This window comes from Lissotriton vulgaris, chromosome 3_1, assembly GCF_964263255.1.
Source record: "Lissotriton vulgaris chromosome 3_1, aLisVul1.2, whole genome shotgun sequence".
Classification (NCBI taxonomy): Eukaryota; Metazoa; Chordata; class Amphibia; order Caudata; family Salamandridae; genus Lissotriton; species Lissotriton vulgaris.
This window is the reverse complement of record NC_141689.1, coordinates 191,845,022-191,872,470: the sequence shown is the minus strand read 5'-3', so window position 1 is coordinate 191,872,470 and position 27,449 is coordinate 191,845,022. Positions and strand designations below refer to the sequence as shown.

Genomic DNA, 27,449 nt, shown 5'->3' with positions numbered 1-27,449 from the left:
GTTAGCCACCACTGCAGTTGACATACAGACCCCTCAGAAATCTGGACGTAGTTAAAAAGATTGCCCTGATGCTGCGCCCACTGGAACTTCAGGTCCCACTGCAGAGCCCGCATATGCCACCTGGCATGATCCATCAGCAGGAGGCCATGAGGCCCAGCAGCATCAGGGTCATTGTGACCGAAATCCGAGATGGAGACTGAAACATCTGTATCATAGCATGAACATCCCAGACTCGCTGCTTGGGAGGATAAGCCCGAAACTGCGCTGTATCCAGAACTGCTCCGATAAGGAGCTTCTGAGAGGGAGTCAGGTGTGACTTTGGCACGCTGATAGTGAACCCGAGAAATAGCAGGAGGTCCGCCATAGTCTGGAGGTATGAGATTACCGCCTGGGGCGATCCCGAATTAAACTCCACTCGCGACAAAAAAGCGTTGCCTAACTAGTGCCGCCGTGGAAAATTTCAAAGTGCAGAATTGCTGACATTGCGCGTTCTCTTCAGTGGCAAATAAATCGAACCAATGCTCTACCCACTGCCAAAAGAGACCATGCAACACCTCAGAGTGAAGACACCATTTGTGATCCATCATGCATCTGCGGCTGAGTTCGTCTGCCCTGGCGTTCAGTGAACCTGCCAGGTGTTGAAGCACCAGGGATGTGCCTTGATGTTCCAGCCATGTCCAGAGACAGAGAGCCTCTTGACATAGGGTCCGCGACCCCACTCTGCCCTGTTTGTTGCAGTACCACATGGCAGTGGTGTGGTCTGTGAACACCTGCACTACTCTCCCCTTGACAGTGGGAAGGAATGTCTTCAGTGCAAGTCAGATCGCCCGAAGCTACAGAAGGTTGATGTGGAGCCTGGACTCCGCCGGAGACCAGAGGCCTCTGATCTCCGCCTCTCCCATGTGGCCAACATCCTAGGAGGGACGCATCCGTCACCACCGTGTGCTCTGGTTGGGGAAGAGAGAGGGATCTGCCATTGACCCAATGCCGGTTTGTGAGCCACCATTGTAGCTGGTGTGCAGTGCCCTCCAACATCTGGACGTAAAATCGGACAGGTTCCCCGATGCTGTGCCCACTGGAACTTCAGGTCCCACTGCAGAGCCCGCATATGCCATCTGGCATGAGTGACCAGCAGGATGCAGGAGGCCATGAGGCCCTGCAGCCTCAGGGTCATCCTGATCGAAACCCAGGATAGAGGTTGAAAGATCGGAATCATAGCCTCAATACCCTGGACTCGCAGTTAGGGAGGATATGCCCGAAAGTGTGTCTTATCCAGAACTGCTCTGATGAAGAGGAGCTTCTGAGAGGGAATCAGGTGCGACTTCGGCACATTGATGGAGAACCCCAGCAAATGCAGGAAGTCAGCCATAGTTTGCAGGTGTAGACGGCTGTCCAGGGTGAGCCCGCCTTCAACAGCAAGTGATCGAGATAGGGGAGATGTGCAGCGACGACCGCCCTCACAATGGTGAACTCCCGAGGGGCGTTGGTAAGGCCAAAGGGGAGCACGATAAACTGAAAGTGCTTGTGGCCTACCATGATCTGCAGGTAACGCCGGTGGGCCGGCAGGACGGGAATGTGGAAGTATGCGTCCTGCAGGTCCAATGCTACCATCCAGTCTCCAGGGTCGAGGGCAGACAAAACCTGAGCCAGAGTCAGCATCTTGAACATCTCCTTCTGGAGGAAGCGATTGACGTCCCTGATGTACAAGATAGGACGCAGGCCCCTGTCCTGCTTGGGCACCAGAAAGTAGTGGGCATAACAACCACGTCCCACTTCTGGCGACGGAACGCGCTCGATGGCCCCCTTGGCCAAGAGGGCCGCGACTTCCTGTTGAGAAGTGCCAAGAAGCAGCTTTCGGGACCGCTCCCGCCAAGTCTTCGGCGCATGGCCCGGCAGTCGGGGAACGACTTGGGGTCGTGGTCGCGCCCCAGGAAGTAGAGACACACACGATGCGGGTTCGTCACAGACATCATACGATGACAGTCCCCGCAGGACTTGAAACCGTGCGTCCCTACGGCACGAGGAGTCTATCGAGTTTAAAAACAGAGACAAAAAGGTCTTAAAAAAAAAAAAAAAAAAAATCTGTCAAAAAGTGAATGAGGGTACCGCTCTCTCCGGATCTGCGCTTGCTGGTGCGGAAAAAGAGTTATCAGACCCAAAAATTGCACAGATGAAGTTCAGAGTAGGTGTACCCTATTTCTAAAAGGTCTCCCATAGGCATAAGCAAGATGCCCCCATAAGAGATACTGAAAATCAAAAGTAACACATACTAGCATAACGACCTGTGTCCAAAGAAGCATGAGGCATAGGTAATCTTCCTAACCGGAATAACTATCACAAGCAAATTTCTTGAGCACGAAGCTCAAAGTAAAAAAGGTAAGAGAAAACCTATGCAATCAGTATTTTTGATCCACATAACCTGCCAAAGACCATATTGAAACAATATCTGCTAACCACAGGAAAATCACGTGTCACCAACAAGTGGAACTTATACCACCATGACAATGCCATAACATGGCCAGCTGTGCAAAAACTAAAAGATTATAAATCCCTCATACAACCCTAGTATAGGGAAAAATAAAATAAGTATATAGTTAGAAAGGAATAAGCTACTTACCAGTATGCATCTGTTCTTGGCATGTAGGGCTGCTGACATTCATATCTGTGCATAGATCGCCACCTAGTGTTGGGTCCGGATGATTGTACATTGTTGTCCTGGAAGAGTCTTCGAAGTATAACGAGATAGGTGGCTCCTCCCTCGCACTACAGTGCGCATGGGCATCCTCTCCATCGACAGATTTTTTTTCGCCATTGTGGCAGAGATGGAGTATAGTACAGTAAGAGATGTCCATGCAAAGAATGAATGCTGCAGCTGCGACAGGCACCGGGGAGGCGGGTGGGCGATATGAATGTCAGCAGCCCTACATGCCAAGAACAGATGCATACTGGTAAGTAGCATATTCCGTTCAAGGCATGTGGGCTGCTGAATTCATGCGCATAGAATGTATTGCAGTATCTCCCTTAGCGGTGGCTACCTGTGTCAGCTGCAGCAGTCTGGAAAAGAGTTTTTAGAACAGCCTGTCGTACAGCAGCTTGCTGTTTTGAGTGTACATCAACACAATAGTGTTTTGTAAATGTATGTGTGGTTGACGACGTGGCTGCTCTGCAAATTTCGTGTAAAGGAATATTTCCCAGGAAAGCCATGGATGCCCCTAGCTTGCGTGTGGAATGCGCTCTAGGGGGAACTGTTAAGGTGCGTTTTGCCTTTATATAATATATTTGTATGCACTTAACCATCCATCTGGCTATACCTGATTTTGAGAGAGTTACCATTGTGCTGAGGTGAGAAGGCAACAAACAATTGTTTTGTCTTTCGAAATGTTTTAGTTCTGTCTATGTAATATAGCAGAGCTCTTTTGACGTCAAGGGTAAGCAAGGCCCTTTCAGCTACTGTTTGTGGGTTCTGAAAGAACACTGGCAATTCTATAGTTTGATTTATATGGAAATGGGATACCACCTTTGGAAGGAATTTAGGGTTTGTTCTGAGAACTACTCTATTTGCATGTACTTGAATGAATGGTTCTTGAATAGTTAGGGCTTGCAGCTCACTAACTCTTCGAAGTGAAGTAATGGCAAGAAGGAAAGCCACTTTCCAAGTAAGAAATTGTAGTTCACATTATAAATGCTTTAATTTCTGGCACCCTGAATAGTGAAAGGTGTTGCCTGATTTGAAAATATGCTGCTAACACAGCTAGGTGTATCCAGATGGAAGATAAAGCTAAATTGCATCTTTGGAGGTGCAATAGGTAGCAAATGATGTTTTGAGTGGAAGCATCAAGCGGGTTAATGTCGTTGTTCTTACAGTAAATGACGAAAAGTTTCCACTTTGCTGCATAGCATGCTCTGGTAGTTGGTTTTCTTGCCTCTTTGATAATATTCATGCAGTCTGGAGGCAAATTGAGGTACCCAAATTCTAGGATTTCAGGAGCCAGCTCGCTAGGTTCAGCTGTTGGGGATCTGGGTGTTGGATTTCTCCATGGTTCTGCGTTAGAAGACTGGGTGTCAGTCGCAGTCTTTGATGAGGCACCACTGACAGTTCTAGGAACGTCGTGTACCATGTTTGCCTCGCCCATGTGGGAGCAACGAGGATTAGCATCAGCGAATGTTGGCGCATTTTGCGTGCCACCAGCGGTATTAGTGGAGCTGGAGGAAAAGCGTACGCAAATGTGCCTGACCAGTTCATCCATATCGCATTGCCTTGCGACTGCGGATGTGGGAACCTGGCGGCAAAGTACTGGCATTTTGCGTTTTCGCTTGTGGTAAATAGATCTATTCCCGGAGGTCCCCATTTCCGGACGAATGGTTGGAGCACCTTGGGGAGAATTTCCCATTCGTGCATCTGTTGGCTGTGCCTGCTTAGGAGGTCGGCCACTTGGTTGTCCTTGCCTGGGAGGTGTGCTGCCATGAGAAAGATGTTCCTTTGAATGGCCCATCTCCACATTGCTTGAGCTTGGTGCGACAGCTGTGGCGAGTGTGTTCCTCCCTGTTTCTGAATGTAATACATAGCTTTCATGTTGTCCGTCCGGATCAACACAGCTTTGTTGCGTAAGTGATTCGCGAAAGCTTTTAGGGCTAGAAAGATGGCCATCAATTCTAGGAGATTGATGTGCATTCTATTTTGCTGTGTAGTCCAGAGTCCCTGCACTGTGTAGTGTAGGACATGGGCTCCCCATCCTAGTAGGGATGCGTCCGCTGTTAACACTATTTGTGGGACAGGCTCTTGGAACAGTCAACCTTTTCAAAGGTTTTGTGGATTTCACTAATGCAGAGAGTTGTATGCACGACTGGTCATTAACACTAGGTCTTTTTATTGCCCGTGAGCCTGGTAACACTGCCTTGCTAGGCATTCTTGTAGCGGACGCTTATGTAGCCTGGCGTGAGGGACTATGAATATGCACAAGGCCATCATGCCTCTTAGCTGCATAAACACTCGAGCTGGTAGCGAGTGTTGGGGTCTGAACTTTTGTATTAGCGTCTGCATTACGTGGACCAGTGCTGTGTTGGGATATGCTTTTGCTGACAGTGTATTTATTGTCGCTCCCATGTACTGTTAGACGTGGGAGGGTTGTAGGTGTGATTTTGGGTAGTTTAGTGAGAATCCTAAACTGTGCAGTAGGTGTATGGTCTTTGACATGTTGTCGGCACATTGCTGGGCTGTTGGCGCGTGTATTAGCCAGTCGTCCAGATAAGGGTACACGTGTATGTGTTGCCTTCTGAGATGTGCTGCTACTGTAGCCATATTTAACAACAAGGGGTGGTGATGGTCAGAGTTTCTGAATTAAGCAGAATACTCTCACCCAGTCAAGAGATCAGGGCTAGATCCAACACCGTTTTTTAGCTCACTGCACCATCCCAGCTCAGAACCTGGCTATATGCAAATTAGTCTGTTCCTGTCCCAGTGCATGATGGGAACAGGGCAAACCAAACTACCAAGCCAATTCTTACACTGGGAAGAAAACAAGCTACCGGGGACCGGTTTCTGGCATTTCAGCCGTCGTCGGCCCGGCTTGCTTGAATCCTGATGGTGCAATGAGCAAGGGACTCACATCTGAGTATACCCTTCCACGCTTAGGGTGGACAAAATATTTAACAACAAGGGGTGGTGATGGACAGAGTTTCTGAAATAAGCAGAATACTCTCACCCAGTCAAGAGATCAGGGCTAGATCCAACACCGTTTTTTAGCTCACTGCACCATCCCAGCTCAGAACCTGGCTATATGCAAATTAGTCTGTCCCTGTCCCAGTGCATGATGGGAACAGGGCAAACCAAACTACCAAGCCAATTCTTACACTGGGAAGGAAACAAGCTACCGCGGACCGGTTTCTGGCATTTCAGCCGTTGTCGGCCCGGCTTGCGAGTGCCGTCTTGGAAACTCCAACGCGCAGAACTGATGACATTGAGCGTTCTCTTCTGTGGCGAATAGATCTAACCAAGGCTCTCCCCATCGCAGAAAGAGGCCTTGCACCAAGTCAGAGTTCAGACGCCATTCGTGATCCATCGAGCACCGACGGCTGAGTTCGTCCGCCCTGGCGTTCAGAGAACCTGCCAGGTGTTGAACCATCAGAGTCACGCCCTGATGTTCCAGCCATTGCCAGAGGCGCAGAGCCTCTTGGCAAAGGGTCCACGAACCCACCCCGCCCTGTTTGTTGCTGTACCACATGGCGGTGGTGTTGTCCGTGAACACCTGCACTACACTCCCGCTGACAAAGGGGAGGAATGCCTTCAGTGCTAGACGAATCGCCCGTAGCTCCAGTAGGTTTATATGGAGCCGGGACTCCGCCGGAGACCAGATGCCTCTGATCTCTGCCTCTCCCAAGTGGCCTCCCCAGCCCTGGAGGGACGCGTCCGTCACAACAACGTGCTCCGGTTGGGGAAGGGAGAGGGATCTGCCTCTGACCCAATCGCGGTCCGTAAGCCACCACTGCAGTTGTCTCGCAGTGCCCTCCGAGATCAAGACATGGTCGGACAAGTTGCCCTGATGCTGGGCGCACTGAAACTTCAGGTCCCACTGCAGAGCCCGCATCCGCCACCGGGCGTGATGCACCAGAAGGATGCAGGAAGCCATCAGCCCCAGCAGCCGCAGCGTCAACCTGACCGAAACCCGGGATAACGGCTGGAAGATTGGAATCAAAGCCTGCATATCCTGGACCCGCCGTTCCGGTGGATAAACCCGAAACTGCGCCGAGTCGAGAGCCGCTCCGATGAAAAGGAGCTTTTGAGAGGAACACAGGTGTGATTTCGGCACATTGATGGAAAACCCCAGCTCGTGTAGGAGGTCTGCCGTCATCTGAAGGTGGTGGACGACTGTCTGGGGCGAGCTCGCCTTCAACAACCAGTCGTCTAGGTAGGAGAAGACTGAAACCCCTAACCTGCGCAGATGGGCTGCGACCAAAGCCATCACCTTCGTGAACACCCGTGGGGCGCTGGTAAGGCCGAAGGGGAGCACGACAAACTGAAAGTGCTCTTGGCCTACCGTGAACCGCAGGTAACGCCGGTGGGCCGGCAGGACGGGGATGTGAAAATATGCATCCTGCAAGTCCAACGCTACCATCCAGTCTTGCGGGTCTAGAGCAGCCAAGACCTGAGCCAATGTCAACATCTTGAACTTCTCCTTCCGGAGGAAGCCGTTGACGTTCCTTAGGTCCAAGATAGGACGTAGGCCCCCTTTGTCCTTCTTGGGTACCAGAAAGTAGTGGGAATAGCAACCAAACCCTACTTCTGGCCCAGGAACGCGCTCGATGGCCCCCTTGGCCAAGAGGGGCGTAACTTCCTCCTTCAGAAGTGTCAAGTGGTCCCCCGACACACGGTGGTTCTGCGGTGGCATGGCTGGAGGAGTTGTCTCGAAGGGGAGGGAGTAGCCCCTTCGGACGATCTGCAGCACCCACCTGTCCGCGGTGATTGTGCGCCAGTGGGAGTGGTGATGGCGAACCCTGCCACCCACCGGCGTCACATGGGCCTGAAAGCACGGACTAGGAGGATTTTGTGAAAGATGCTGCGGGGGGAGGTGTGGTCTGACCTCGCCGTTGTCCCCGACCGCCTCCACGGCGGTTTCCACGGCCGCCACCGCGTTAAGTTTGTTGCGGCGCGTGGCTGGCAGCACGTGCGGGACCGCCCCTTCCCTGGCCACGAAAGGAGCGAAACGAACCCGTTTGCTGGCGCTGGGTCGAGAGACCCAAGGACTTGGCCGTGACTCTGGAGTCCTTGAAGCGCTCCAGCGCGTGGTACGCTTTGTCGCCAAACAGGCGACTGCCATCAAACGGCATGTCCATCAATGCATTCTGGACATCTGCCGAGAAGTTGGCGGATCTCAGCCAGGCGTGGCGACAAATCGCCACCGTCGTGGAGATCGCTCTGTCCAGCGAGTCGGTCGTATCAAGACCACACCTGATGGAGTATTTTGCTGCGTCTCGGCCTTCAATCATAGTCTTGCCGAGCTTTGCCCGTACCTCCGGCGGGCATTCCGGCAGCAAGTCCGCGACCGTATCCCACAGAGAGTGGGTGTAGCGGCCCAAGAGGCATGCGGTGTTGCAAGACCGCAGTCCCAGACTCGGGGACGAGAAGACCTTTTTTCCATACTGGTCGTACCTCTTAGATTCCCTGTCGGGCGGGGCCGACGGGAATGCGGTCTGGGAAGTCGAGGCCTGGATCACCAGACTCTCAGGGGTGGGATGGGTGGACAGGAACTTGGGGTCATTCGTACACGGATGGTGGCGTCTGGCCACGTTCCTATCAACAGGCAAACCTGAAGCGGGCCTGGACCACGTGCCCAAAAGAACGTCAGACAAGGCCTCGTTGAACGGCAGCAGTGGCTCCTGTGGGCATGACTGCGGTTTGAGGACCTCAGTGAGGATGTTAGTCCTTACGGCCGCGACGGGGAGCTCAAGTTGTAAGGCCTTGGCAGCCCTCATCAACACCACTGAATAAGCTGCCCCCTCCTCCGAAGCCACGGTAGGAGGCAAGACAAAGCCAGGGTTAGGGGATTCATCTAGACCACTGGCGTCCCCCAAGTCACCTGCCCAGTCCACATTGTACTGACATTCACGTGTCAGAGGGTCTTCAGACCCCTCCCAATCCTCTCCGTAATCTACCGCCTCATCATACTCGGGATCAACATAGTAGGCCGGTTCCTCGGGGTTCACAGGCCCCATCGGCGTCGGACTCTGCGTCGGACGACGCCGGTTCGGCTCCGTGACTGGAGTCGGAGAGGGTATGGGGGCGGCACTGCCCGGAGCCGGCGCCGAGGGACAGGCGTCGTGCAGGGACGGCGTCGGGGGTAGCCCCGATTGAATCGGTGCCGGGGAGGTCGGCTGGCCAGCCGGCGTCGATCCTGAAGGGCCCTGCGGAGCCGGGACTGGTGCAGTCGGCGGCGCCGGGGCCGAAGCACCCGGCGGCGTCGAGGCAGGAGCACCCGACCCGCTAGGGCCCCCGGACGGGGACACAGGGCCCGAAGGTGCCGCAGGCCCCGGAGGAGACAGCTTCCTCATAGCCATGAGGAACTCTTCTAACTCCTCGGGCGTCGCGCCTTGCCCAGGGACCGTAGGGTATGGAGCAGGCCGCGCCAGTGGCTCACGCGGAGCCGGGGCCACCCGAACCCACGGCCGCATTGCGCGAGCGTCGGGGGGGAGTCGGGGGTACGATGACGACTCCCCGACTTCTTGTGTTTCCTACCTGAGGAACCAGAGGAATGGTGACGACTTCCGGAGCGCTCGTGACTGGTTCGTGACTGCTCCGCGACCGCTCCCTCAACCGCTCCCTTGACCTCCGGCCGGACCGGGACCTCTCTCGACGCGGGGCCGACACCCGCAGCTCGAGTAGCTTGCGGGACCGCTCCCGCCTAGCTTTACTCGCCAAGGCCCGGCAATCGACACAGGCGTCCACGTCGTGGTCGGGGCCCAGGCACCGGAGGCAGAGTCGGTGATGGTCCGTGACCGACATCGTGCGGTCGCAGTCATCACAGTTCTTAAAACCGGGCATCCTACTGGCACAGTAAGAAGAGTCAAAAAGATCAAAAGATCAAAAACTTTGGTCAAAGACCGGAGTACTGCACCTCTCGGATCTGCGCTAACTGGCGCGGAAAAAAGAAGAACCGACGTCAGCGCGCGGAGGTGGCGTCTATATACTCCAGCGACGTCATCACGGCGCACGACGCCAACGACGGACGCGGAGCCGCAGGGGACGCCTGCAGACGACGCCTACCGACGCGCAGGGGTACTGCTACGCCAAAGTTTCCGGATCCAGACTGACGCCTGGGGATATTCTAAGGTAAGGAATCTAATACTAACCTGTTTCTTTCAGAGGACTAATGTATGTAACTAGAGGATTATGAGCTCCCCGCCGGCCAGTTCTTACTCCATCGCAAACTCCTCGCACATTACAGACAGTACCACGACCTCTGAACAGGGGCACAAACGATACACCCGGTCATAGACGCAATCTTACACATGGGAACAGGACGTCACTTGGTCACATGGCTCTATAAAGCTACCAGGGAACTCAGATACCAGCCACTAGAGACCCTGCGGGCCCACCTCGGAAGACTAATTAGGCCGCTCACTACATGAGAAGGCATGGTCAAAAGCTCTCGAACACCCCAAGAAGGTGTCTCAAAATGCGCGTTTCAAGAATATACAATTCTACATCCTACATATAGCGTATTTGACACCAGCGCTCCTCCAACGCTACTACCCCCGACACCCAGTTCCTATGCACCAGATGTCGCTCACAAGCGGCAGACTTTCAGCACATCTATCAGAAAAGAAAACACAAAGTACCTCTCAGATATGCTTCACTGGCCATTTTACTAGCCACACACAACATTGCCATGCACTGGCGGTCTCCCACAGACCCCCGGGTCACTGCCTGGGTGCGGGCGGTTCGAAAATGGGCATTAGCGGAGGAACAGACACTACGGGAAGAGGAGATGAAAGGGATGCGCAAACATCCCATATCACTGGACTGGGCTATTCTACTGAACCACTTCAAACAATCACTGACCCGGGAGACGGCCCTGACATGTCACAGGACACACTACCGCAGATGCAGACCGCGAACATGGACGCCAGATCCCCTCCCGCAACACATATAGAAAGCCATTAGCTCTTAAGCGCTATGTTATCTGCCCCAATAGACAGTCGGACCTCGATGCCGGATGGACCCCCAGCTTCCGCCCCAGACCCTTCCCCCAGCTCTCCGCCCCTAGAGGTATGTGGACCCACCATCCACCAGGGCATATGCCACCCTGCGACTTCAGACGATTCCCGTACCCAAAGTTCTATGACCACCCCCCGTTCTTCTCCAACCCAGTTCTGCTCAGAAATTTCCTATAGAACCACTTCTACAGTGACAAAACATCAGACTAAAAACTGCGACAAACGCTACATTATGTTTTAATGCTTTGGATATGTAGTTTGATAGCCTGTTACATGATGCAAAATGGCAATATAAATCGGTTTTAAAAAAAAATTATGAAGGGGCTCGAAGGGAGCCCACATCAGATATGTCAAGTCAAGATTTAAGTCCCACCGAGGCATGATGAAAGGCATGGGAGAAACATACATAATGCCCTTCAGAAAACGGGTTAACAACCGGAGACTTGAAAAGAGAAGGCTGATCTGTAAGCCATAAAAAGGCGGAGATGGCCAAGAGGTAACCTTTGACAGTGCCCAGAGCAGAGCCCTGCTGGGCCAAAGAAAGAAGGAACAGAAGGACCTCAGAAAGAGGGTCAGAAAGGGGATCCACAGCCTTCGCTATGTACCATGCCACAAACTTGTTCCAACTTCAGGCGTACACCATCTTAGTGGAGGGACGCCTGGCTGCCAGAATGACATCACAGACTTCGGGAGGAAGGTCGAAAGCTGTCAACTGTCGTCTCTCAATCTCCATGCTTGGAGGTGGAGACTGGACAGGTTCGGGTGGAGGACCGTCCCTTGCTGTTGCGACAGAAGATCCTCCCGAAGAGGCAGTCCGATCAGGGGATCGATTGCCATGTTGAGTAGCTCGGGATACCGGTATCTTCGCGCTTGATCCGGAGCCACCAGAATGACTTGGGCCTGGTCGCGCCGAATCTTCTTCAGCACTCTGGGCAGAAGTGGTATAGGCGGTAAGGCGTCTAATAGACCGCAACTCCGCTTGCAACGAAAAGTGTCGCTGAGCCAGTGCCGCCTTGGAAATTCCAACGCGCAGAACTGATGACATTGCGCGATCTCTTCAGTGGCGAACAGATCTAACTAGGCTCTGTTGAAAGAGACCTTGCGCCACATCCGAGTTCAGACGCCATTCGTGATCCATCAAGCACCAGCTAATGAGTTTGTCTGCCCTGGCGTTCAGGGAACCAGCCATGTGTTGAACCACCAAGGAATGCCTTGATGTTCCAGCCATGTCCAAAGGCGCAGAACCTCCTGACATAGGGTCCAGGTCCCCACCCCGCCCCGTTTGTTGCAATACCACATGGCGGTGGTGTTATCCGTGAACACCCGCACTACACTTCCCCGGACAGAGGAAAGGAATGCTTTCAGTGCCAGTCCTTTCGCCCGAAGCTCCAAAAGGTTGATATGGAGCGGGACTCCGCCGGGGACCAGAGGCCTCTGATCTCCGCCTTGCCCAAGTGGCCCCCTCATCCCAGGAGGGACGTATCCGTCACCACTATGTGCTCCAGTTGGGGAAGGGAGAGGGATCTGCCATTAGCCCAATCGCGATTCGTGAGCCACCACTGCAGTTGTTGTGCGGTGTTCTCCGAGATCTGGACATGATCAGACAAGTTGCCCTGATGCTGTGCCCATTGGAACTTCAGGTCCCACTGCAGAGCCCGCATATGCCATCCGGCATGTCGCACCAGTAGGCAGTCAGTCAGTCAAATTAACTTTATTCGATTCGGTTAAAATCATACAAAGGACATAAAAAGCATTATTATATACAAGTAAAATAGGATTAAACAATTTCATTGCAATCGAATTCATTTGACATAGTAATACAGTAAAAACAGTTTAAGAATCAATAAAAACAGTTTATACACACAGGATTGCAAAGTTCTTGCGTCTTCTTGATCTAACCGCTGCCACTAGAAAGTTTGCCATAGAGAATGTGATGCATATATTTCCCAATGATTGTAAATAAAGCATGGCTGGTCTCACCTGGGAGAAACCAGCTTCCCTTAAAACAGGTAACAGATGTTTTTTTCTCTGTGCAGAGAAGAAATCACAAAACATAATAAAGTGCATGGTGTCTTGAACTGAAAAATTGTCACAAGTACAAAGTGGTGCTAGCTCTGGTTTTATCCAAGAGTTGAAATTGCCCAAATAAAAGTGAATAAGATTAAACCTAAATTTTGTTAACAGAAACCTATGAAATGGGTTTGTGACAAAACATAAATAAGGTTCAAGTGCAGGTGAATGAAGTAACAAATAATGACGTCTAACTGTGGGCTTTAACAATTCTGATTCTTCTTGCAACAATCTTTCCCTCATCATAAATTGTTTTTTAATAACATCCACATCCTGTTTTGCAATCCCAGAGGGGTCAGTAAATAAATCTGGTAGTCCCAAGTCATTAAAAGATTTTTTTAAGTAGGCCAGCCATGGAATTGTACTACTGTGCTCCAGGCTCATCACATACTTCATGATCATGTGGTTTAGAGTTAATTCTGTATTTAGCCAAGTCTTGAGCCAGTATGTTAAAGGCGCCAATCTCAGCCTATCCTGGACATAGTCCAATCCCAGCTCCACATGAATGGAAAAGGTTGGTGATGATTGAGGGAGGCACAGAAGAGAACGTAAAAATCTATTCTCCGCCAACTGAATTTTGTTCAAGCGTACATAACCTCATAAAGGCGCGCCATATAATGCCACAGGGAGGGATTTGCTGTTATACACCTTTAATATGGCTTTCATTGGTCTGTGGCCCAGCCTTTTAGCGAAACCCAGAATGGCCATTGATGTCCTTATCACCGCTAGGCTTTTGGCCCGTATCTGAGGTCCCCAAGTACCCTTGCTATCAAAGAACACACCAAGGTAGGGGAAGATGGGAACACAAGAAACTACCTCTCCTTTACACCAAAATGTTTTCGCCATGGCCTTTTTCTTTTGCAGTCCGGCGACCATAGTGTGTGATTTAGTGGCATTAACCCTCAAATCAAGCTGGTCCATAAAGGAGCCAAATGCATCCAGCAGCTTTTGGAGACAAACCCCAGTACGTGCTATAAGTACTGCGTCATCCGCGTATAGGAGAGCAGGGATCTTAACTTCTCCTACACGCGGAACGTCTCTCGCTGCCCCCTCTAGGTGCTTGCCTAGGCCATTGATATGAATTGTAAATAGCAGGGGTGATAGTATGCAGCCCTGCCTAACACCCGCTTCGAATTAAAGCGGGTCGTGCATCTGCCTTCTTTTGTTACCCTCACTGCAGCAAAAAGTTCCCGATGGAGAGAGGCTATAAACCCAACCAAGTCCTCATCAATCCACATCTTCAAGAGGGTTTCCCATAACTTAGACCTGTTGACCAGATCGAATGCCGAGGAGTGGTCCATGAACGCTAAGTACAATGTCCCATCCTTGGCCACCGTGTACTTAGTGATCAACAGGTGTAAGTTTGAGCACTGTTAGAGTCTTCATCCGGCAGAGCCGTGGGAAAAGCACTCTGACTTGTAAGCCTGAATGACTAGACTCTCAGGTGTGGGTTGGGTGGTCAGAAAGGCAGGGTCACCAGGCGCCGGGCGATGACGCCTTGCAACGTTTTTATCCACAGGAGCCCCTGTGGCCGGGTGCGTTCAAGTACCCAACAAGACATCAGTGAGGGCATCGTTAAAGGGCAGCAGTGGCTCCGATGTAGTGGATGCACCTCAGTAAGGAGATTAGTCTTAAGACTCACCATGGGGAGATCTAGGTTAAGGACCACAGCTGCCTGACGGATCACCACCGTATACGAGGCACCTTCCTCCATAGTGGGCGGAGGAGGAGACGTCAAGGCCTCCGGCCTCCTCCAAATCATACACACAGTCCTGCTCAGAATCACGAATGACGAGCCAGAGGGTCCTCGGACCCCTCCCAATTGTCCTCCACCGCCGCGGAGGAGGCACAGGCCCCAGCGGCGGGGCAGGGATCAGCGAGGGAGGAAAGGGTGCCGGGAACGAAACCGTCCGGGAACCGGGGCAGAGGCGGAACCAGTGGTATCCACTACAGCGCTACCGGCGGCGCCGGAGTCTTGCAGCATGGGACCTCGTGGTGCCATAACCGCAGAGGCGCCGGGTATTGATCTGCTGGAGGGGTGGATGAACCAGCAGGATCCCGACACGGGACTGCAGGAGCTCAAGGCCTATACAAGCGGTCCATGGCAGCAAGATATTCTTGCATTTGTGCGGGAGTCGCCGACGGACCCGGGTAAAGCGGGTAGGGCGCGGGATTCCCAGGCTCTAAAGGAGCTGCAGGGGCGGAGCCCCAGTCCCCCCTCGCCCGCATCTGAGGACCGACGGGGGACGTCGGAGAGCGATAACTCTTCTTCAACTTATTTTTGTGAAGTTTCTTACCCAAACCGAGGGTGAAGACTTCGTTTCCGAGGAGCTGTGATGACAGCTCCGCGTTTGATCACGGCAACGAACCCTGGACCTCGAACGGCATGGGGACGAGTGCCAAACTTCAAGCAACTTCCGGCGTCGCTCCCTCAAGGCTTTCGGGGCCATAGCCCTACAGTCCAGACAGGACCAGGAATCGTGGTCACATTCCAGGAGGTAGAGACAGACATCGTGAGGGTCCGCAGGACTTAAAACCAGGCATCCCTACGTGCACCAGAGAAACCAACGCGAGACAAAGTTTCAAAAAGATAGTCAAAAAATGACTGAGGTACCTGCTCTAACAGGATCTGCGCTTACTGCAGCGGAAAAAGAAATAACTGACACCAGCGAGAGCATGGGTGGCGCTTAAGAAGTCTCCGTGACGTCATCTCGGTGCATACGACGCCAGCGACGGACGCGGAGTCGCGCAACGCCACCACTGAAGCGCAGGCGTACAGCTAGCAAAACTTTCCGGATCCAGTCGGATGCCCGGGGATATTCTAAGTTAATGAATCTATCACTAACGTGTCTCTTATAGATCTAACCAACGTTAATGATGCCAATGGCGTCACGCGGAGCTGAAAGGAGCCACCCAGCGGCGTGCAGGGGTACTGCTCACACAAACGTTTCTGGATCCAGCCTAACACCTGGGGAATTCAAAGGTAAGGAATCTGCAGTTAGAAGTCTCTATCAGATTGAAAATATATTAAAACATTCTAAAGTATGCAAAGACAACACTGGGAAGTAACCTTCATAGAAGCATCACATGATATCTAGTCATGTCTCCAATTTTGTTCCCAATATGGCTACTAAAAATAACACCAAAATATGAGGTTTTAACATTGGGGAAAATGAAATTCAAAATTGTGGGATAATTATATATCTTGTCAATCACAGAATAAAATCTTCCCATGTCATTGAAAGCCTTTTTAGATTTTGACAGAGAACATGTCTAACTAAATTAAAGCACTTCTAAAGCAGTGTTTTAAAGGGTGACCCAAAACATTTTTTTCTCACCTGTCCATCCTGCTGTAGGTGATGATGCAGCATTTGTGAGTGAGCCTGTTGATGTGGTGGCAGTATATGAAGGAAAGGAGCTGGAGCATAGCCTGCAGTTGCACCAGGATTCAAAGGACCAGCTGATCCAAGGGCAGAAGGAAGGCTGAAAGGAGGTGGTGTGCCAGCATGAAATCCCTGCTTGTCGAATGTCTAATCAAGAAATACGTGGGAACCGGTCAAGAATTTACAGTGATTCTTTGTGCATATCAAAACTTAATATTTTCATACAGTTCTATCATGTCCATCAAGACACTTTATGGAAACAAACAATGCATTTGATCTCAATTAAGTGTACTTACTAAATCAACTACAATTTCACATAACAAGGAGCCTGGAAAGTTAGCAGATCACGGATTAATGAAACTCTGATGGCTTTATTAGTCTTTAACGTTCGCATTGGTGGATGGGTGGTGACAGAGGCACAAAGTCAATAGATTCAGATAGCGTCCCACTAAACAACTAAGACGCTTTCTTAGCTAGCTTTCTAGCTTCACTGCTCTTGCAATGATTAATTCAGAACAGTAAAATGTGTGTACACCACTATGCCATGCTACTATCGCCTGGGCTGTCTGCAATGCTTATGTACCAACAATAAGCTAAGAATACTCTAGAACTGCATTAATTTTTAAACATGCTTATTGTAGATTTCTCCCACTTCGGGACAAAATTCAATTTAAGAGTGAAAGAATGGGACTAACTTAATGTATACTATGTATTGTTATATCTATTTATAAAGAGCATCAAATCATATTCGAAGGTGTATTTCAGCGCTCAGCCTGTTCAGGTACAACACACAATCACTAAAATAGACAGTTTTTAAAAAGTCTCTTGAAGTGAGTCATCGCGCTAAAGGGCTATTGTAGCGCGTGAACCCACAGGAGTGCTCTGCTTGTTCCTTTTGCCCCCTGGATTTCAGACTACCGGATTTCAGCCCACTCCTCGCAGCCCCTGCTCCGCGGGTGCCGCACGAGGTTGGTAACTTTGAAGGAGGGCTGCAACGAGACTAATTCCAGACCCCAACGGGATTGCGAGGACCAGCGTGCAGTGTGCTGCTCAATCTGCACCAGCTGGTCCTCTTCCCGCACCGCCTCCCGGATTGTGAAAACCTCCGTGCAGACCGCACCTTGGCGGATTGCTGCTCATCGCGCTAAAGGGCTATTGTAGCGCGTGAACCCACGGGAATCCTCTGCTTGTTCCTTTTTCCCCCTGGATTTCAGACTACCAAATTTCAGCCCACTCCTCGCGGGCGCCGCTCGAGGTTGGTAACTTTGAAGGAGGGCTGCAACTAGACTAATTCCAGATCCCAGCGGGACTGCGAGGACCAGCGTGCAGTGCGCTGCTCAATCTGCACCAGCTGGTCCTCTTCCCGCCCCACCTCCCGGATTGTGAAAACCTCCGTGCAGACCGCACCTTGACGGATTGCTGCTCATCGCGCTAAACGGCTATTGTAGCGCGTGAACCCACGGGAGTGCTCTGCTTGTTCCTTTTGCCCCCTGGATTTCAGACTACCGGATTTCAGCCCACTCCTCGCGGCCCCCGCTCTGCGGGCGTCGCTCGAGGTTGGTAACTTTGAAGAAGGGCTGCAACGAGACTAATTCCAGACCCCAGCGGGACTGCGAGGACCAGCGTGCAGTGCGCTGCTCAATCTGCACCAGCTGGTCCTCCCGCCCCACCTACTCCCTCTATTTAACTGACCAAGGTATCGCGCACGCGGGCTAGCAGGGCGAAGCCCGGGCCAAGGGCGGGCCCGTTGTAGCCCGTTAGAGCCCGTGTAAGCCCGGTCCGGGCCCACTCTTTACCTCCTTTTACTTTACGCTATAAGATTTTGTGTGCATGTTCTCCTGCCCCTAGTATTAAATTTGGCATATGGTGTTATTAAAGAAACTGGTTGGATTAGTATACTCCCCCCCTGTAACAATGACCACACGTGGAAGCAGGAGCAAAACTGCCACAGAAAGGGGCCAGATAGTAGGCCCCTTAGATAGTTTCCTCAAAGGCAAACTCTCTTATCGACCAAGGCATTGCTGACCTTGAACGTAGAGTTTCTCAAGATCTAGCAGTTGCCCTCCAAAAACGATCTTCCTTGGGCTATTTAGCTACTGCTAAAACACCTGATCAAACTAGAAAATCTACCTTAATAGAGGTTAGTGCTGATGTGCATAGTCTACCAAATGGGGTGGATCCATCAGCATCGGTATGCTTATCAGACTCTCAAATTAGCCTAGAGTTGGAAAAAACTCCTGACCTATCATTGCAAACCACACCAGAGGCCACGAGACAGTTAAGAGGGAATAGGGAGGGGCTGTTAAGAAAAGAAGGAATCAACAGAAAAATAAAAGGGCAAAAAAGACACACGAGCTAGCTATGCACCAGGGGAATAATTTAACTAACCTGGTACAGAAGAAGGGAGAAAATAGAAACACAAACTCATCAAACCCTGTTAGCAATGAGCAACCTGGAAATCCGACCACAGATGTTTTGACTTTTCCAGCAGGGGGTGAAAAGGGAAAAGAAAACGAGACCGATCGAGGGGTAGATAACCTATTTCTGACAAAAGTGGGAGAGCTAATTAAATCCTACCTCTCTCCTTTAGAAACCACCTTGTTACGTATTGAAAGACAACTAGCCGAATTAGTTGGTGTTTCCAAAAAGAAAGATCCATTAACATCGGGGATTTTGAAGCAGGGGAGGGAAATAAATTGGCCGCAAACAAACCTATGGTTCCAAAGGTAACTAAAGTAGTGGCTACAGGGCATTCTATATTACCTAAATCCCCTGCTGTCGCAACAGTAGCAGCAGAAAAAACTACTGAAAAACCCAAAGACCCTGCTGTGCAGGACAAGGTGATCAGTAATACCCCTATAGCACACACAAGGAATCACACAAGACCTCCCGTCAATCTTCCCCAGAGGCTAGTCCCTTTGTGGTAGTGTTGACTGGGGTTCCTGAGTTGTCAGGCACCACAGATGAACCTCCCTGGGCATTAATGAATAAGGTTCGACACTGGTTAAACAAGAATCGTCCTTTACTACCTTATGCTTCGAGCCAGATTTTAACGGTTCGCAGAGTCACCTGGGTGGGCCCTAGGAGGAAATCGACCCATGGATACTGCATATTGGTAAACTTCAAGGATCCCAGTAATGTGAATCATATTTGCTCTTGGGGCCCTCGAAACACCACAGAAGGAATAGACACAAAACGCATTTCCTTCTTTTACCCTTTCTTGTACATACAATGACAATGACTTAGGTTATGGACAAAATTGGCAAAGAGTAGGATAACCTCATCAGATATACTCCCAGGGTGGATTGGGGAGGAGATTCCATCAGATATCCCACTCAAGAACCTTCCTTTAGGGACCACTGGAGAGGATCTCCTACCACAAACAGATATAGCTGTTTGGAGATGGTGGATTGACCACCAACTCCAAAGGGGAATGAGATGGACTGTGGGTGGCAGACTGCTGGTATCTTGCCTTATGGCGAAAAAACCTGCCCCCTTCAGGTAGAATCTATTTTATTGGATTCACGTAGTAGCCCATTGGTTGTGACCTCGAGAGCTGAAGAGGTAAGGCAGTCACAAGCAATAACACATATGGAGGATCCAGATAGCATTCCTGATGGCCATTTATTTAGTTTGATTTCGTGGAATATAGCTGGTCTTTCACGGAGACTAGTGGACCCGGCATGGCTAGAATTTGTGGAACCCTTTGATATTGTCTGCCTCCAGGAGAGATGGAGTAGGGGTTCCCCTGGTTTGGATGGCTACCAATCTTTTAATGTTGCAGCAGAACCCTCACAATCGGGAAGAGCTAAGGGTGGCCTTATGACAGCCATCTCTGTAAAATATGACAACATAAAAACTGAGATATTGGCGTCATGTCCTTGGTTCCTATTACTTGTGTTAAAGGGCCTGTTCTTGGTCCCCCTGCTCCCAATTAACCGGTATTACAACATTTTTGACCCCCAATCCACAGTGGTTATACAAAGACTTCAGGATGAGATTGTTAAAGCAACAAATAGCATATCTCCTCTTTTTATTATGTGGGCAGGTGATTTTAATTGTTGTTTATGTAAGTTTAGTGGCTCAAGGGTTTGTGGCTTGGTAGATTTAGACGAGCAGCCGCTTGCACATTTTAAGCATACAAAGCAAGGTGAGGCCTTAAATAACATCATAATAATAAATGATCTTTGTGTCCTAGATATGTCTAGCTTTTCAAAAATGTTGAGTATTCCTACCTTCCATGGTGCGGGAGGCCAGACGAGTGTTCTAGATTTTGTTTTAGTTTCAAGAAAATATGTTCATCTTGTTAAAGATTTCCAGATTCAGGCTAATCCCGCAAGTGATCATAATCCACTTGTTTTGACCCTGTGTCCTGCGTTTAAAAGCACACAGACTTCAGAACATCCAATTAAGTTTAGTCAGAATAAGGGGGTCACCTTAAGGTAGGATAAGGTTGACGCTAAACTCCTGGAGAAAGAGATTTTTAAATTAAATAAACATAGGCTCGAAGTCTGTTTAACGCTGTCAAGTGAGCCAAATCTAATAATTGATAATTTTGAAGCTCTTTTAACAAATATGGCCTCCAATCTTTTGAAACCAATGGGGGGGGAAAAAGGGTAACAATCATAAATGGTTTGATTCTGAATGTTCCAGAGCACAATCTAGTTTAACGAGGGTCCTACGTCAAGTGCCTCGTGATAGGGCTTTGGTAAGAGTGGCAAGAAAATCTTATAGAGATGCCATCATTAAACGTAAAACTGAACTAAAAAGACAGGCATAGGACGACTTGGGCAGCGCCTCAGAATTAAAAGATAGCCGACTTTTTTGGGAGGTTGTAAATCGTCCCTTTTTAAAAAGTGAGGAAAAGGAAACCTTGCAGATGCACATCCCAGGGAGCATATGGGAGGCACATTATGGGGGTATTTTTAATCCTAAGGGGGTTTCTTCTGTTACCTGTCTTGAAGGTCTCCCAGACACATGGAGGGAATCAGCAGACACGCTTAGTCTCTCATCGACTCTTCCAGAGGTCGAGGCTGCCCTTAGAAAGGGTGTAGCTTTGAAAGCCCCAGGACCGGACGCGGTGCCTCTGGACCTTTTTAAATATAATACATATGTTTGGGCACCCCTCTTATTACTTTTGTTCAAAGCAGTTGTGGTTGGTCGTATCCCGACCTCATGGCAAGAAGCGGTATTGGTCCCGATATTTAAAAAAGGCAACAAATGTGATCCTAGTTGTTATAGACCAATATCGCTAATAGACGCATCCTGCAAATTAATGGGCAGAGTGATTCTGGCTCGCTTAGAAACTTGGGCCGAATCCAATGGAATTATCGTCGAATCCCAATATGGGTTTAGGCGGGGTAAAGGCACAAATGAGCAGAGCCTAAATTTGGCGTTGATCATGGGTAAGTACGTGAGAGCCAAGCGTGGTTGTATACACCTGGCTTTGATACTGTTTGCAGGGGAAAATTATGGCAAATAATGGAGTCTATGGGGTTTGAGGAGCCATTGGTCACAATACTTCGCAAACTCCACGCTGCCACTACAGTAAAGATCAGATTCGGCCCCACAGGGGAGATGACAAAGCCCATACCATCAACTGAGGGTGTTCGCCAGGGGTGCATATTGGCCCATTTTTTGTTTCTGGTCTATACCAATGGTTTGGAAGCTTTTTTGTTAGAAAGTTGTGCTGATTTCCCCCAGGTAAATGGCAAACGCATACCGATGTTATCCTATGCGGATGACACAGTCTTAATGACCCTAACTGCAAATAGCATGCAAACCTGCTTAAATGCTTTTGAGACTTTTATGCAGGGGTTAGATCTAAGGGTCAACTTTGCCAAGTCTTTTGCTATGGTCTGCGGCCCGAAAGGGGTTAAATCTCGAAGGCTTGTGGTAAGGGACTCGACCATTGAGAAAGTTGATAATTTCAACTATCTGGGGAACTTATTCAACAAAACCCTAAGTTGGGATCTGTTACTGTCAGCGCGTGTACAAAAAGCTACCCAAACTGTTGAAGCCATCTTTCGTTTTTCCAGTAAACTGGGGCAGAGGCCGGTTGCAGAATTGAAGTCTCTATACAAAGCTAAATGCATCCCGGTTGTAACATACGGTGCGGGTGTATGGGGTACTCAATCCTGCAATAATATCCAAGTTATGGAAAATAAGTTTATAAAACGCCTCTTATGTGTCCCTCCATGCACTTCTAATCTCTTTTGCCACACTGAAGTAGGCTTGGAATTTGTGAGTGACATTATCCATGTTTCCCCTTTGCTGCTCTGGATCAAGGTTTGGCGCTCCGACGACCTGAAACTTACTAAGAAAATACTACTAGATTGTCTTAAACTTGAACACTATGATAAAATCCCATGGTTATCATATGTTAGGGATACTTTCTTTAGAATAGGCTTGGGCCATATCTTCTCGAAAGTGGAGACCATTGGCGCTGAAACAAAGCAAGTAACCAAAAAGGCGTACCGTTTAGACTTAGGGATGTTGCGAAATAGTGAGAGTGTGGTCTACCATAGGGGGAGGCTGTATCAGCAACCTTACCTATCATACATAGGGCAGACACAATGGCGTTTTTATTTAACTAGGTTTCGTCTGAACACATTACACTTTTTATTTGCATTCCCACAACAGGTGGGTTGGTGTGAGAGTTTACCAATGTGTGCTTGTAACAATCAAGTTTCTCAAAACATCTTCATTTAATACTTTTTTGTTCCTTGTACAAAGATCCAAGGTATAGATTTATTAGACCAATTCTGTTATCGCTTGGATCCCGAAACTTTAAAGAAGGATATGAACATTTACTCTCATTATCAACTCCAGTAATATGCAATGCTGTTCTTAGTTTTATCAGAGTAGCACTCAGTATTAGAAACCGTTATTAATTAACTACTGTTATGGACTATTGACCCTCATAAATGTAATTAGCTCATAGTTTGGCACTAATATTAATTCATCGTATTTGTATTGGAAAATTGTTTTTTTGTTTTTTTTTTTAATATGTTTTTTCTTAAATCAACCTGTAAATGATGTATTGACTAAATTTATAATGGTCCGACGTCAATTGTAGGTATTTTAAATTGTACAATACTATGCTATACTTTTATGATTCTGTTTTTACGAATCGAAATAAAGTTTCAGTGATGATGAGCGAAATCCCCACAGTAACTTATATGTACAGGAAGATTATTTCAAGCCCTCGGAGCCATGTAAGAGAAAGCCCTGCCACAATATCTAGAGGTACGAATCCTAGGAATGACTAACATAGCCTTATTACAAGATATGAAAATGCGTAAAGGACAGTAATGACGTAGTCTGTCCTTTTAATACTGAGGAAATTTCCTAGAAGGGCTTTGTGGACAAGACAACACACCTTGAAAAAGAAGTGTTTTATGACTGAAAAACAGTGGAGGGCATTAAGAATAGAAGTTAATGCTACTCAGTCTGTAGGAAATTGGATTACTGGTTGAAGGGGGTAAAACTACTCAAGCAGCAAACATAATTCCTGTCAGGGTAAAGTCACACGCAATCCCAACTTAACCTATGATTAACCCTCTGGTACCTTGGCGCAAAAGCAGTCAGGCTTAACTTAGAGGTAATGTGTAAAGTATTTAAAATAGAGCAAAACGTTAGAAATTGCGATCAAAACGACTAACACAAATTAGTAGAACCAGAGCTATGCAATTGCAAAGATATTAAGGTACGTATAGTGCTTAAAAGTACAAAGAACCATTCACAGTTATCTGGCCGTGCGAGACCGGCTGAAATTCACAAGTGCAGGCCAACTGCGATGGAGCACGGGCCAGATACGGGGAAAAAAGGTTAGTCTTCCTGAAAGAGTTACTTCCAATAGTCAAGTGCAAAGAGTTCCATTTGTGGTGGAGAGGGCCACAAGAAGTAGGGAGAATGGTGTGGGTGACAGTCATCTCTGCGCAAAGAGCAGGGTAGGAGTTGCAGACTGTTGTTGCTGTATTGTGCAGATTCTTTATGGTGCCGCAGACAGTCATTGCTGGAGATTCTCACTGATGGTCACTGCTTGCGGTCAATGCTGGAGCACAAAGTGCAGAGCTCAAAAGATCTCACGCTGCCGGTCATTCCTGTGGCGTGAAGAGTCAGGTGGCATGATCCTGACACAAACAGTGGACACATAGAGCATTAAAATTGCTGGATTTCTCCTTTTCTTGAAAGGGAGGTAGGGGGCTGGTGGGTGGTGTGTACAGTGATGGTGGTGGGGGGAGTTCAACTGATGCTACACTAATTGTCCAGGACTAGAGGGGCAAGCAGGACCCAGGAAGGTCCAGTTACAGGACAGATGCAGAGAAGCATCTGGAGCTTGGTATGCCCCTGTAGCTCATAACAGGAGGTCAGTCAGCTGACCCTTAAAGTCACCTCAGCTTGGGATTAAGGGTGCAGGGTCCGTCTTCATTCTCAGCAAGTTAGGCAGCAGAGCAGCTCAACAGTCCTTCTCTAGTATCAACAGGTCCAGCGGTGTACTGAAGAGTTGAGTCTCAGGTACAATATTTATACTTGGTGCCAGCTTTGACATAGTAGAAGGCTCTAGAGATTTCCACCCCCAGAGTGGTTTGAAATTTCCTGCCTCCCTGCCCTGGCCCCAGCTTGTCTAGGGAAACTTAGGATTAGTGCCAAACCCTTTGCAAGTTTGCTCAGACAGAGCCTTTGTGAGTTTGTGTGTGGTAGGTGACAGCTCCTCCCCCTCTTCAAGCCAGAGATGGCCCATCCTGCAACACCTATTCTTTTTGTCTAACTATCTGGACGCAATGCACAAAGACCAACTGCCAGTTGCACCTGGTCATGTGAACCAGGATACAGTCTACAGAACAAGAAAATGCCAACTTCCTAAAAGATATGCAAATCATAAATGGTAGAATGCACTCAATAGTAATCAACTTTTTCTGTCTGATGGCTCAACAGCGTATGAGGCGCGCAGACTGAATATGGGCTCCGCCCTTACCCAGTGGTTAACTTAAAAAAAAAATGGAGCCTCAATAAGCTCACCAAATCAGCTGCACTGCCAAATGTGTACATTGAAGCTAGTGCTGATGTGGCTAAAAAGACATTTACAAACCCAAGGGGTTCTTGATAGGCGAGACCTATTGACCATGCCAATGCTTGGTATGGAATGCCATATGGTAATTATAATTATTACAGCAGCTGTAGTGATAATGTTATTGGATGGAAAATGCCGATTCCAAGGTAAATGCCTAGATTCAGAAGTATTTTATGCCACACTAAAACTGTGAAAATGTGACACAAAGGCACTGAATGTAAAATAAGTTGCAGGACGACAGAACAGTCGACCTACAACATATAGACCTACAATAGGTTACAGCTTTTATTACAGTAATGCTTTAGGCTATTAGTTACTTTGGGTGCAATGGTTACAATAGAACCAAAAAAAAGCACTCCTGACTGTTTAGTAGTAAAATATAGCAATAATCAGTGTTCAGTTGGTTTCCTAGACCTTTTGGCTCCTGTGCCACTGCACCTTCTGCACCATTCAAATCATGGCCCTAGTGCCTGCAAGATGACTGCACTAGTGACTGCTGGATTAGTAGTAAAATATAGCAATAATTGGTGTTCAGTAGGTTTCTTAGACCTTTTAGCCCGTGCCACTGTACTTGCTGCACCATTCAAAGTGAAGTAGTGTGGCTCACTGGTTAGAGGCGGCAGACCCGAGAGCAGAGGACGGCCCGGGACCAGGGTTCGATTCCTGGCGCGGCAGGTTTCTGGACCAGGGTCAGCGGACTCGATAATTCTCTCGCCTCGGTGCCCACTCTGATCAGCGATCACACTCGGCAACTCTGGGCATTAGCTTGCCTCATCTTCACTAACGGCCCCACCAGACCGCCGGGGATGCCTGGTCTCACCCTGGAGATACCCATTAAGGGGCCATCTCTCAGGGAAGCCAGGAAGGGTTTCGCAGCGGTCGAAGCGCCTTGGGACCCTACGGGTAAGTAGTGCGCTATATAAATGCCAATACATGCATAAATTCAAACCATGACCATAATGCCTGCAAGTTAACTGCACTTGTGACTACCTGTTAGGAAGTAAACTTTTGCAATAATCAGTGTTCAGGGGGTTTCCTAGACATTTTGGCTCCTGTGTCACAGCACCTACTGCACCATTGGAAGCATAACCCTAGTGCCTGCAAGGACAAGTGGGGAATAGTTTATATCCTGTAATTTGTGTGTTCCGAAAAAGGCACAGTTGGAGACGGAATACCAAATTATAGTGTAGCTTAATATAAACCAAAAAGATTTCATATTTGCCACAGTTTCATGAATAAAGCATACACTTTACACATCAAAGTGAAAACCAAGCATTGCTAAATTGAGTTAAAAGATCTTATTGTGTGGTGGACATTAAACTGCCCAGAAATATAAAAAAATGATGAAATGTTAACTTGACCTTAAATATTAAGTGATAATAAATAATGTACTAAAGTATTCTGTGTTTATGTGAATATTTGCAAACAGGTTGCATCTCTATTGAAATGTATTAGATTAATTCTCAGCTGTGAATAAGATATAGGTCAGTTTAGAGATTCTACTTTTCAGTTTTTCATTAAACTGCCCAAGATCACCATATGTTAAGCTGACGCTGAAATGTGGTTTTGTACTTTGTTCCTAAAAAAGCAGTTACAGAAATTAAATGGACTCACCAAAGAAGAGGAATTTTGCACAAAAAAGTGCAAATGTTTTGTGCAGCTGAAGAACAAGATACATTTTGAGATGGATATGTCTAAAACATCTTTTTTTTTTTTTAAAGGCACAAGCAGGGTCCATGGAGAAAGTACGCTGCATTCCTCATTCCTATAAATGCTCTCACTTTGAAGTCAGCCAAAAGCCAAATAAAGACCAAGCTCCAACGAAAACACAGGTGGATGTTTGACGTCGGTCTCTGAATGGGCAGCATTTAAAGAAAATAAAAACCGTTTGTGGAGGAATACGGCGAACACTGCTTTAACATGTTGAGGTACGAACGCACGCTGCACAGCTTAAAGCAAATAAAGGCAACAAATGGAAAGAAAGAAAATGTGAGTTACAAACCACAATGCATTCCCAGGCAAACTAAGTCCTAAAGATATCTTTCGCATAGCCAGAAAGTTGCAATGTCTGGAAGGTAGCAACCTAAAAGGAAAATGCTACTTACCCAGTATGCATTTGTTCTTGGCATATAGAGCTGTAGATCATATGAGTTAGCATAGATCGCCATCTGGTGTCGGGGAAGGATGTTTGCACTTTGTTTTTCTTGGAA

General features: G+C 48.6%; 1 protein-coding gene across 4 annotated transcripts in view; it reads right to left on the bottom strand.

Moving 5' to 3' along the window:
- UBAP2 (ubiquitin associated protein 2) overlaps positions 1-27,449 on the bottom strand; it is a 1,436,418-nt gene that overhangs the window by 36,522 nt on the left and 1,372,447 nt on the right. For all 4 annotated transcript variants that reach the window (XM_086960301.1, XM_086960303.1, XM_086960302.1 and 1 more), the window contains exon 27: positions 16,119-16,310. In XM_086960301.1, coding sequence (XP_086816427.1) covers positions 16,119-16,310 — 192 coding nt within the window. The remainder of the gene's footprint in view (positions 1-16,118; positions 16,311-27,449) is intronic.